Below are 13,511 nucleotides of genomic sequence, written 5' to 3' on the forward strand. Positions count from 1 at the left end.
CTGGTCGCAGACGAAAACGTCATCGCCGACTGCTAAAATTGTCATACTTTAAGCATGATATGCGCATGCGCATTCCGCCTTTTCACTGTATCAATATAGCGCGTCAGCAAGCAATGTACCCAAGCAGAATCTACAGAATCTTGAATTTGGTGCATACAAAAGTCAAGTCTGTGTCTGTATTCTCACCCTCTTGCTACTGTGACAGTGAAATTTCCTGAATACGGGATGAATAAATCTCATCTAAAGTCCACTTTGGAGAAAATTTTAGACTTTTAAGTGCGCCCTATGTGAGTAAATATGTGCCGACTTTTTGCACGGCAACGCACTCGTAACATAACATAAACAAATTGAAATGAACTTGGATTATGATGCAGACACACTCAAAAATAAGTTTAATCTAACCTTACACTAAACTTAATTCTAATTTTGTTTGAAATTTTGATACCTTTCTTGGCTCTATTTGCCCCGCCTCCACCCTGACTTTCAGATGCAACCTATCGAGGGTTGTTTGCTTTTGTCTTCCCTTCAAAATATTCCCAAAATGATGCACACAAATGTCCTCACAATAGGATAACGCACGACCACTTGCCAACGAGAAGTAGTATATACTCCTCTCATATTAGCGAACAAGCTCCGCCATTCGCACTGACTAACGGGAAAAAAAACACTGTAAAAATGCAACGCTCCGCCCAGTGCTCGTAGAGACATTACACAAGGGAGTTGCGACAGGAAAGACAGTGGCCATGATGTTCTTATGAGCAGCCTCTCGCGTCCGCTATATGCTCGCATATCAAAATGTGTCTCGTATCTCAAGATAAATATTTGCTCAAAATTTTACTCATCTCAAATTGCTCGTATGTCGGGGCACTCGTATGTCGAGGTACCACTGTACAAATGCAACACAAAATCGTAAACAACTGCGTTTTCTTCAAAATATCGAACGATCCAAACGGAATGGACGTCAGTCGTCAATGGCAGTCATCGAGTTCCCCCTGCTCCAAAAGTTTTGAGTTCAAATCAAAGTCGAGCTTAAGACTCGTTCCTTCAAGCCGTCTCATTAATTAAAAAGAAAGAAAGAAAAAAAAAGGCCTGGGGTTGTCGGGTCCTCGGGCGTTTATCGATACGACACGATCAATAAAGCGCCGCAATTTTCCTAAGCGGTCATTACAAGAGAAGTCAGGGACAAGGTACATGCTTGTTATCTGACTGTGATGATATGTTTGCAAGACGCGGCAGGGACGATTTGTCCGATGGGTCGCAAAGCAGGACAGACAGAGAGACCATTTAACGCCACCTAAACGGGCCAATTGAGTCACAGTTGAAGTCAATGTTATCGCCTCAAAAATTAAGATTTCAAACTGTAGTTTAGAGGAAATTGTAGCATTTCAAATTCAGGTTTGGGTTTATCAATGTCACATCCAGATTTTTGTTTGTCCATGACATATTTCTCGCAAAAACAAAATGGATGTCGTCCTGAACAAAAGGTATGACAAAAAAATGGGAATTTTTACAGTTTTTCCGGAACCCTTATTAATACAAAACTCATAAGTAAACACATCTAAAATTAAAAAAACACAAATTAATAACTGAAATTGTGTATATATAATTAATGGCGCAATAGTTGGCTGGGATAGGCTCCAGCACCCCCGCGACCCTGGTAAATTCAGAAAACGACTAATTTGTTCATTAGTCTGTTTCTATGTAAGGTTCAAGATTGAAAACTGCCAAAGTAAACCACCAATTGCAGCTAATGAGTTAAAAAAAGTGTTTATGCTTTCAGACTACAATGTTCTGCTGCTAATTCCCAAATGAAATGCAAGAACAGCCTGTTTCATGCCAAAGTAAAACCAAAATGTTCTTTTATTACGTCTGATGCTCAGGTTGATGTTTATTTTTTGGAGATTAAAACCCCCGACACCCCCACCCCCACACACACAAACACACACACACACACACACACACACACACTTACAAAGACAAAGAACAAGCTAAACACTCCCGCAACTAAGTAACATCTGGCGCGCAGAACGACCACGCAAAAACAAAAGCTTCCGCATTTGGTCAGCGTCAGTCCATCCCGCCGCAAATTGAACTTTGACCTCTTTCTTGCGGTCGCAGCGTGACACAACGCCAATGGCTTCCACATTTACGAGGCGCGCGTGTGCGGACATGCTTACTGTGTTTGTGTGTGTGTGTGTGTTTGTGTACCGTAAAAAGTCAACTCCACGGGCCAGCGCCTGGAACTAATTATCTTCACTCTCCCTCACACAAACATGTACGCACCTCTTTTCTCTGTTCATAACCCCCCCTAAGCCACGCCCCCCTCTTACTTCCTCTCCACTGACATCCTTCAGCTTGTTTTTTCCTTTTCAAGTCGCCATCACGTACGCCCGTCACTCCCCAGTCTTCGCAAGGCGCCCCAAATAAGTTGGCCATTTTGTCGTGATCGAGTTGGCATACCTGGCAACCTAGGCCAATTGCTCCCCTTATTAATGATTGCAATTCCCCTTATTAAACGATTAAAAAAAAACGTACAAATGCAACACGGCACATATTTACTCACATAGGGCGCACTTAAAAGTCTAATTTTGTCTCCAAAGTGGACGGGGTGCCCAATCAATCGGTGCACAAAATTTAAGATTCTGTAGATGTCGCTGTATGACACTGACAGCTTGACTGTACATTGCTTGCTGACGCGCTATATGTATAAAGTGAAAAGTCGCAAGTGATTGACATATGTTTAAAGCAATTAGCAGTCGACAATGACGTTTTCGTTTGCTGCCAGTGACCGTCACGATCCGGATTAGATCCGAAATGGGTAAAACCAGATCAGTTTTACAAAAAAACGTATTTATAAAATCCTGCACAACATTTTTTTATACGGCGTACACAATTTGAAATGATCAAAAAACGTTTAAAATACGGGAAAACGTATATGTTGACTGATATGTCTTCCAATGTTATTACATCAGTCGGCAGCGAATCGATTACACCGGTCAACGGATGAATTGTTGCGTCGTTAGAAAAACTTGGAAATTTATAGCTGTAGTTTGTTGTTTTTTTCCCCCTGTAAAGTTACGTTTTAGTATTGTTCTTATTGAAAAGCGTGGCTCAGTGGAAAAGTGGTTAGCGTGTGGGCTTCGCAGTTCTGGAGTTGTGGGTTCGATCCCAGGTGGATCCTCACGGTGTGGAGTTTGCATGTTCTCCTTGGGCTTGTGTGGGTTTTCATGCTAAGCTAGCTGGTTGAACAGTCTAAGTCAGGGGTGTCAGACTCGGGTTGGTTCTCGGGCTGCTTTAATTTTAGATATAATATTTAGATTTTTTTGTATAAATGGATTAAAAGAACTGGATTAAAAGCCCTGAATATTCAGTTTTTTTTAGATCTAAAACAAACTTTATTTTAGCTTTTTTAAATATATTTTTAGATTTTACAAAATGAATTTTAAACTTAAAACACATAAAAAAATTACAATTATTGATTTAAAAGGGGGAAAATCAGGAAATGTAATATACATCTATACTCTTCATTTTAATTTGATCCTAAAAAAGAAAGTTGGCACTCATGATTTACTTTCCCGGGCCACACAAAATGATGCGGCGGGCCAGATTTGGCCCCCGGGCCACCACTTTGACACATGTGGTCTAAGTTGTCTCTAGCTATCATTGGTTGTCCTTTGTCTCCTGGTGCTCTGTGATTGGCTGGTCACCGATTCAGTGTCTCCCCCGCCTGGTGCCCGTGGTTAGCTGGGATAGGCTCCAGCACCCTTGTGATGATATGCAGTTTGGAAAATGAAACATTTTATTGAAAATCTATTCATGCACTTAAAAATAGCCTTAAGTAAACAATGTGTTTAAAAAATGATACTATAATATTTGTGACACCGGATACTAATAATTGTGTTATAGTTCATGACATATTGGAAAATCAGCCAACTATGAGGATGCAGAGAAATGTATCTTATTATGCAAATGAGTTCGAGCTGGTTTTGAGTGAAAATATATTAATACAAATGTATTATATCGAATATAAGAATATAAAAAAATGCTGATTTTATGAAAACTGAAGCAGACAGGAAAAAAAATTATAGAATCAGTCAGAAAAACAACAAAAAATGCATGTAACATAATTTTTTAATAAACAGAAAACGTTAAAAAAATAGCCGTAAATATCGTTATGTCAGTCAATGAGAGACAACTTGTTATATTGTTCGTCTAAATCACTTACATTGACGGCGACCATTCCATTTGAACTGGGAGATCGCCACCGGCCCCTCCCAGTTCAAATGCTTTGGACGTCCATCCACTTCGATGATCGCTGATATGTTGCAAACGTGCGTAAACTTTGTCTTGATTATTCCATTAAATTAAACGTCCACCGCCGTCAATGGCAGCCAATTAGTTGACTTAAACTTGACAGACCCTTTTGCAACCGTCCTGTCCAAGTCACGTGACGCCTCGGTCGTGCGCGTGCGCCAAAACTTGTGCCCAAACTGTCAATTTAGAATCACCCTCTCCCAAACCGACATCAGAATTGCGGGTTTTCACCCCCCCAAAAAGCTCCAAATAAGTAGAAAATGCCCAAAAAGTCAACTTACCTCACGTCGTGGATCAAAGTCGAGTGCGCGAGCCTCACGAGGAGCGAAGCATCCCTCAAGCGGGGACGACGGATAGCGCTTGCGTCGGTTCGCTCTCCTCCGTGACCGCACGCACGTGGGCGGCTGTCCGTTGAGCGTCTCGAAGACGCGTTCGAGTCCCCGCTTAGCGCGTGCGGATGTTGTTGTGCCAGCCAGCTCGGGGAAGCCACATCCTGTCACATTATCGGCCGCCTCCTCCTTCCCCCTTCTCGGCCGCCTTGCGTGCTCGCGCGCGCGGGTGTCTGCGTGCGCGTCCGCGCGGTCGTCTGAGATGAGAGCGCGGTAGCGGCCGTGGTGGTGGTGGTGGTGGTGGTGGTGACCCGGCAGCCTCGCGTCGACGTCTGGCGAGCAGCTTCCGCTCGGCTGCCTGAAGAAGGCATCCTGGAAGGGGAGGGGAGGGAAGGGGGATACGGACGGGGTGGGGGTGCCGGAGTAGGCTTCGTTTGGGAAATACCAGACAGAGTTGGAGGGTGGAAGGGAGCTCCATCTTTTCAGGGTGGGAGGGAACCAATCACAGTGAATAACTTAGACACAAAGAGCAAACATTTGAAACTGGGAGGGTGAAAGAGCCACTTTAGAAGCAGCATAAAAAGGTCCAATTGGCCAATGTTTTAAAAATATATATAATTTCATTTCATTTTCTGAACTGCTTTATCCTCACTAGGGTTGCGGGGGGTGCTGGAACCTATCCCAGCTGACTTCGGGCCAGAGGCGGGGAATACTCCGAATTGGTAGCCAGCCAATCGCAGGCCACGAGGAGACAAACAACCATTCATGCTCACATTCATACCTAGGGGCAATTTTGGAGTGTCCAATCAGCCTATCATGCATGTCTAAGGAATGTGGGAGGAAACTGGAGCACCCGGAGAAAACCCACGCAGGCCCGGGGGAGAACATGCAAACTTCTACACAGGTGGACTGACCTTGATTTGAACCCACTGTGAGACCGACACGCTAAAAAAATCATGTATTTGTTTTTAATGGGCCATGATGACTTTAAGTGTTTTAATAGATAATAAAAATAAAAGAAACATGAAACCAGGCAAAGAACTGCAGTACATACAAAATATGATAAGAAGCAAAGAGCCTCATGCGACTCGAGAGCCGCGTATTCGCCACCCGTTTTTTAGTAATAAGGACGGCAACACTCTATTTGTCATTTGAGTCAGTTAAAAGTCAGGAAAGTTGTTCGAAGTTAAAAAATTGTGTGTTTTTTTAAATTTTATTATAATATTTTTTGTTTACCTCTTCCGCCCTTTTGTTTTTTTCCCTTATAAGTAACTGGGGTGCATCATTTGGTCTTGTTAACGTCCACATTTTTCATCTACTTTGAGCTGGTTCAGGCAAATTCAATCATTTACTTTAAAAATTGACTTTTTCCCCCTTTTTTTACTGATTAGTTATTGAGTTGTTATTACGTCCGCCTCGCAGTTCTGAGATCAAGGGTTAGATCCCAGGTCCAGACTTTTCTTTTTGGTTTTTGAATGTTCTCTCTGGGCCTGTGTGGGTTTCCTCTGGGTACTCTGCTTTGCTCCCACATCCCAAAAACTTGCATGCTAGGGAGATAGATGAGTGTGAGCGTGAATGGTTCAATTGTTTGCTGCCATCAGCCTCTCTTAGTCATAATGGATTGGACGTCTATCACTGTCAATGCAAGATTTTTTTGTCAAAATATAAGTTATTATTGACTTAAGGGTGGTTTCTTGTAAGATGAATTAGGCATTTTCGATTCTGCTTTGAGTTAAAGAGCCCTCTCATTTCCTGTCAAAAACAGGAAACAGGTGTGACGCTTTAAAATTCCATATTTCTTTAGAGAGGGGGCACCACCCCCTGGCGGCCAATGTATGTGTTTTCCGTTAAACATTTAACCACGTTAAACAGCACAACAAACGTAGTGTGGCTTTAACCACATTATTTATATTTTTAAAATTTATTGTATTATTATTCTTAGCCATTGAGAAGAAAAATCGTACATATGAGGAAGGTTCTGATTCCTATTTTGAAAATTGAAACTGATTATTTAATTTTTTTTAAATAACAGAAAATTGATTTTTTTTTTTTTTTAATTTGAAAATGTTGCAATTTTTTTGTGATCAAAGCCAAGAAGATTATGATTTTTAAAAAATATGTTTGAAATAGTTGTATACACACATTTCTCAAAAAGGTTGTTTTCTTTGCCCACAGAACACAAAGTTGAGTGAAACTGACATTTGCTTTACTGCTTAATAAATACCTTCTAAAAACCAGCTGAGATACAAACAAACAAAATAAGACAGTCTTTTTCATTTGATGTCCCAAAATTTAAATCCTAACATTTCCGTCTTTTTGAATGAGCAGCAAAAAAGCCAAAGACACCAAAGCAGGATTTCTCATCTTTTATTCATTTTTTCAACTTTAACTAGAATAAGAAAATATGATTTGAATGAGAATACCTAAAAAAAGACAAGCTCACCATGATGTTTTTTTCCACTCCACCTTTCAGACAAAAAGAGAAACGAAATTTCCATTTTTCCCCCCTGCACCCACACATTATTTCTATCCTGGTGCATTAAGCTGTCAGCTTGACTTGAAGGCAGGCAGCTATTACATTAAACTAGTGTGCGCTACACTTATTTTTCATTAAAATCCACTCTGGAAGGGTTTAAACAACCTCTTTAAAATCTTGGATTGTCTTCTACCACTTTGCTAAATATGAAGTATCGATTTCATGTTACATGTTCACCCAAAAGCAATGAAGATGAATGTGGCGTACCCCAAGGGTCAATCTCAGATCCCCTGTGGATGTAGTCTGTAAAATGAAATTTGTATTTATTTTTTTTGTTTTAGAAAAATCATTTTTCACGTCATTTTTAGTATTTTCCGTGTTGAAAACAAAATTACGACATACTGACCTCATTTTTTTCATCTGTATTTATATTTTATTATTAATTTTTAATGTATTTTTACATTTGTATACAAAACTACAACATACAGGCCTCTCGTTTTTTTATCAATATTTGTATTTTATGATTATTTTTTATTTTATTTTTACATTTGTATAAACATAAATTCTAATCAATTATTGATTTTTAAAAAGGAAAAAAGTAAATATTCTGTAACTAACAATGCGAAGAAAACGATTATATCTGGAATGAGTTAAAATAATATATTTGCGACATCTGATAAGGATAATTCCATATTATTCATAGTCCCAACTTTTCTCAACACATACTTTTGCTTTCCAATGAAAACATTTCTGGCAAAAATTTTGAATCTTGTAATTAACGCGACTTAAATATGAGTTAAATTCCCTCATTAGCGGACTATGGAAACGGTCATTTGCAGTAGCTCTAGTTTTAATTAGTTAAAAGTGTGTAAAACGCAACATCTGTTCAGAAAACACATATAATAGCATCTTGTCTTTTCAATTTGTGCTTTTTTGGAACATTTCTTTGGACTGCTGCTGCATGATAATGATAAAGTGTTATCATGCAGGTGTAGCAAACATGTGAGTCATCATTTTAAGAACGAATCCATCCCCATTAAAATGTAAACAAAGCCGAGCAGGTGGGAATATTCCAAATCTCTTGCCTCATCTATTGAAATGTTGAGCGCAGACGTGCACGTCACCTTTTTTCGATATTCATTTTAACAAGCTGACAGGATAAAAAGAAATGCAAGGTTGACTTTTTTTTAAATCTCTTCAGGCTTCAAAAAGCACTTTGACGCTTTCTTTATAGTGTGTGCGCTATTGTGCTTTTTTGTTTATAATGCAACTTGAGTTGTTTTTTTCACTGGAAATGATTACATTTTGTGTACATATATATATTCCTTCATTCATTTTCTCTACCGCTTATCCTCACAAGGGTCGCGGGGGGTGCTGGAGCCTATCCCAGCTGACTTCGGGCACCAGGTGGGGGGACAACCTGATTTGGTGGCCAGCCAATCGCAGGGAACAAGGAGACAAACAACCAATCAGAAGTTAGGGGCAATTTAGAGTGTTATCCAGCATGCCTCTTTTATATAACAAACAGGTGGTGTTGTTTAAAAACATATCTATAGCCTGTTTCGTTAACAGGAAATAGTCTGTTTTTACATTAGATGTAATGAATTGCTAATGGATAATTACATCTTTAAATGTTTTCAAAATATCTTAATATGTAGTAACTATTTATTAACTATCAATGAGGTCATCTATGAACTGCATTCTACTATTTATCGCAGAAACGAGCAAATCTGATCAGATGGGTTTCACTACGCCATAATGACCAGCAGGTGGCGTAGTTGTACCAATCTCTTTCCTTGCTTCATTTTATTTTTTACTTGCGCTTTGATTTTTGGAAATATCCCTTCAAAAGGCGTATGGAAAAAACAATATATGTATAACAAATTTTTGTATCGATATTTAATCATAAACATTTTTATTACAATTGACAAACAAGCATTCAAGACTGTGTGACGAATTGCCAGGACTCAACAACATTGTTACTATTTCACACTCGACTCCCTCGCTGCCTTTGGCGACTTTAGACGTCCAATCCATTTTGACCAGAGTAGTGCGAACAATCGACTCATTTATTTTATTTTGAAGTTTTAACTGATTGACATTTTATTGACAGCACATTGTTTCTCGTCGGCGCGCGTTCACGCGGCCACAACTTGGACGTGAACGCACACGTACGTCTGTGTTACATGCGGTCGGTTCGAGAGCGACTAACAATTTATATTTTTCCTCTTTCCCCGACACAGAGTGAAGTTACGCTTTAAAACCCGTAGCGGTTTCCCTCGTACTTCCCGAAATGGAGCTTGTTTTCAAGCCCGGAAAGTTATCAAATAAAGTTAGCCAACTCCCTAGCATGCTAGCTAGGTAGCTAGCCGCAGCTAACTGGCTGGAGCAGCTGTTAACTCACCGCCCCCCTCCCCTCCCTCGCTCCCTCCCCGGATGGAGAGCTGCGACGCCGGATTGGAGCTGGAGCGCCCCCGGTGAGTCGTGCCGCGGGGGGGATTTTGCCGTCAAGCAAGACACGTTTCCACACCCCCGTCATATTTTGGCTAATTAGCTCGTGTCCAGCCCGGTCCCGATGTTACGGTGCGGCGTAGGGACGCCGCCGTCGTCGTCTTCCTGCCGCGTACACGCCTCCCGTGCTAGCCGTGCGGCACCTTCCAGCACCCGGCGGCGGATGGTCGAGGAGCAGCACGCCGCGCGGATGTACCCGAGCAGGAATTTGGATTAAATCCTAACCGGGAGTTCCTTTCCGAACAGCGCGAGTGTGCGTCTTCCATGGCGGACTTGGAGGAGGACGGGGCCAGCGTGCCGGGGCTCGCGGCGGCTGCTGCGGGGAAGACGCCCGGCGAGGAGTCGGTGTCGAATGGGGACTGTGGCATGTGTGAAGACGCGGCCGGTCAAGGCGACGCCACCGCCGTCGAGAACGACAGCAAGGCGGACATGCCCCGCAGGAGCAGCATCATTAAGGTGGGTGCAAATGGTGAAAGTCAGCCTCCACCTGAGCTCCAGGAAAACAACATATTTGAGTGTTTTCACCAATGAATTTTCTCCCAACACGCAATCACTTCACCTCAAATGCTTTCGTTACATCAAGACCGTAGAAGTACACAGTGTACTATTTTACAAACATTATCTTGCCTCACAGGTAGCAAAAATGACGAAAGCACACACGTGTCGAAACCCCCTGCGGTCTTTTCCACCTGTTAGTAATGCTCAGGTTTGCTCAAAAAGTTCCCCCAAAAGCTAGTTTGGAAGAGGATGTCATGTGACTTGTTTGCGGTAAAGCCATTAATACTGTACACAAGAGCAACAAAACAGCTCTAAATACCACATTTGTGGTCAGAGACGTGTTGTGGTAGTCAAACTTTGCTTCAGCAAGATTTATTCCGACCAGCCAAGAATGCTGACATCATTCTGGCTTCATGAAGATGGATTTAATAGGCTTAAATGCTGTCGTGCACACATTACAGTCTTTTTAATAAGATTTAAACCCAGGATTTGTTCTGCCAGCATACTTTGAACTTGTGAAAATTTGCTTCAAACCATCATGTCATCCGCTGTTGTAGGGATACAAATCGGCAATTTAATGACGATGCGATACGTTATTCATATTTGAAATGATGATATGACATTTGTCATTTAAGTACACATATTTCGCACTTACATTTCGCACTTACATTTCTTCTGAAACAATTAAAAAAACATTTTTTAGCCTGAAATGTGATATTTGAACAAAAACATTCTTTTGATTATATAGATGTTGGGATTGATTAGCTTCTTGAATAGCGATTGGTTTAATTTCTATTTCATAACCAATCTTATTTAGCCTGAGATTGTTACACCCAAAACTTTATGGGGAAAACTCCCAAATATTTTAAGTTTTGTGGTTTTATAATCTTGGTTGCGTATTGTTCCCGATTTGCAAATGTTTTGGTCATGTCATGTTCTTGCTTTCGGGAAAGTTCCTCTAGAATAGTTTGGTCTTGACCACAACACTAGTAGTAAAAATTCAAGAAAGTTTGTCCGTGCTTTCTTCATACATCCAAGATTGCGATTTCCCCTCACAAATCGTTTCAAACTGTCCTTTCCATGCGTGGTACCAATTTTAGTTATTAGAGGAATAGGCACATCAAAATTCATAGGAAGAACACAATGTAAAAGTCCATTAACTGTGTGGAACCATCTCGCATTTGAGGCAAAAGATTGAGTCATTGAGTTCTAGCTCGTTAATTTCCCCTCACATTCTGTCTCTAATGACAACAATGCGTGCCGTCTTTCAAATTTCCTTCGTTCTTCACGATATGGTTGCGATTCCTGGGTGTGAATGGCTTAAAGACAGCTATTACTTGAAACTCCTGTGAGCTACACTTATTTTTCATTAAAATCCAGTCTTAAATGGTTTAAATCACCCTTGCAAAATCTTGGATTCTGTCAAATATGAACTATCAATTTGATATTAGATCCACGTTTCTAGTAAGAGTTGTTCCCCCAAAAGCAATGACTTGGAATGCGGTGTGCCCCAAGGGTCAATCTGAGGTCCACTGTGAATGTAGTCTGTAGAATATATACTGTATTTTCTCGCATATACGCCGTATTTGTCGCAAAAAAATGATGACCGAATCGTGTGCATGGCTTGTATGCGCACAAATTAGACTTGGCATGCACGAAACGCCATAAAGCAAGACAATGCGGCCGATACGGTTTCCCGGGTTGAAAACAAAACTACTACATACAGACAGGCTGTTGTTAGAAATCATTCAGGTCTGTTAATGGCAATAAATTGCGAATCCACTTGAACTGACTACCAACTCAATTTCCTTCATTCTACACAATATTGTTGCGATTCCTGGGGGCAAATGTCACACCAAAGAAGACTCTTGCAGCCTTAGAACTTCCCAGACTGGCAAAAAGTGCAGTTTATCTCCGTGGCATTTGACTCCCCCTGGCTAGCTACATACTTTCAAAATGAATAAGAGCCTCTTATCCGCCCTTTTAATCAAAATATGATTCCGATACATGGACTTCTCTGCGGCCCAAAAGTTTCCACACCGCGCATTCAAAGCGGCGAAGGTCGGCGGCCCGAAAACGGAAACAAAACAGAAGAGCCCCATAATCGCGCGCCCCCGCGAATCGGCACGCGAGATAATTGATATGCGCGGTGAGTCATATTTTTCAAATGGCCGCGTGCCATAGAGGCCTTTTGCCGTGCCAACACAGATGGATAATTATCGCGGGAGTCGCTTGGCAATCAAATGCCACGTTAAGACAAAGCTCACGTAAATAACGCCCTCTCATTTCACACACACTTGCGTCGTGTTGATCTTGGCTACCGTTTCCAGCTGATCCATTTCGACGTAGAACCGTCCCAGTTGAAACTGACAAAGTAAAGTTATTTTCTGTTTTGCAGTAAGAAAACAACCATTACTTGATGAATTAATTCCTTATGATATTGACCCTAATAATGTGCTTTTGATTCATACAGTATCTCAAAAATACAGATTTGCTCTCCCTAATAAAAACATGAATATGGAGGTGAAAATTGTGAATCGGGGGCGGCTTATACGCGAGAAATTGTAAAATTCAACGATATTAAGGCAATTTTTTAAAATCTGCATTCAAATTCACAGACACAAACACCATTTTTCATTAATAGCCCTCTTGTATGACTTAAATCTTGGATAGCTTTGTTACAATTTGAAAAAAAAAACGACATTTTTCCTTCTTTAATACATTTCTGAGGTATGAGATCGGTGGATCCACAAAATTTGGTTACTCAGAATCAACTCGAATGCAAAAATATGCAATAAGAACATCCTTCAGCATAGTTATGTCTATTCCCCCTTGTTATTTTTTTCTCTGAGTCACTCTGGTCTGTTCCCTTGTTATCCTTTGAAAGTGTCTGACCCTGTCCCAACATTGACTGACATAATTCCACGTGTCCACACCAAACGAAACCCTGCAGGACACGCCACTGGTTTTTCTTGAGACTATAACAAAAACCAGTTGGACCTGAATTTTCCTCATCTTCCACTTTGCTTTGCCTACAGCTATTTACAATCAACATCATCCCAATGATCCAAATGTTAATTCCATCAATAATTAGACGCAACCCTTAACCCTCTTATTTGGTCTAACTATTCATTTTCACGAAGGAAATAGTGTCATCAAATCAAAATTTCCACGCTTCTGCTACAGTAGTAATACAGTACAGCACTAAAATATATAAAAAAAATGGAATGCCCTCAATTATAAACACGCGTTTGGAAATCAGTTGGTTGAATCGGATGAAAAAAATCATTTTTTCGAAATGTATTTTTCTATCGCTGTTAATAGCAGTTAAACTTGATCACTCCATTCCAGTCTTCCCAGTTCAAATAAATGTAGTGTTTATC

General features: G+C 40.7%; 2 protein-coding genes across 14 annotated transcripts in view; one reads left to right on the forward strand and one right to left on the reverse strand.

The window, feature by feature from the left end:
- Window positions 1-4,962, reverse strand: part of rftn1b (raftlin, lipid raft linker 1b) — a 64,684-nt gene extending 59,722 nt beyond the window's left edge. The window contains exon 1 of the mRNA XM_077598841.1: window positions 4,596-4,962. The gene's annotated coding sequence lies outside the window, so the exon portion shown is untranslated. The remainder of the gene's footprint in view (window positions 1-4,595) is intronic.
- Window positions 4,963-9,270: 4,308 nt separating this feature from the next.
- Window positions 9,271-13,511, forward strand: part of plcl2 (phospholipase C like 2) — a 39,364-nt gene continuing 35,123 nt past the window's right edge. For 12 of the 13 annotated variants that reach the window (XR_013299980.1, XR_013299971.1, XR_013299978.1 and 9 more), the window contains exon 1: window positions 9,605-10,086. Coding sequence is in view for 1 of the 13 variants with exons in the window: in XM_077598373.1 (XP_077454499.1) it covers window positions 9,895-10,086 (192 nt within the window). In the remaining 12 variants the exon portion in view is untranslated. The other variant, XR_013299973.1, reaches the window with a different exon arrangement.

Source organism: Stigmatopora argus, chromosome 4 (genome assembly GCF_051989625.1).
Source record: "Stigmatopora argus isolate UIUO_Sarg chromosome 4, RoL_Sarg_1.0, whole genome shotgun sequence".
Classification (NCBI taxonomy): Eukaryota; Metazoa; Chordata; class Actinopteri; order Syngnathiformes; family Syngnathidae; genus Stigmatopora; species Stigmatopora argus.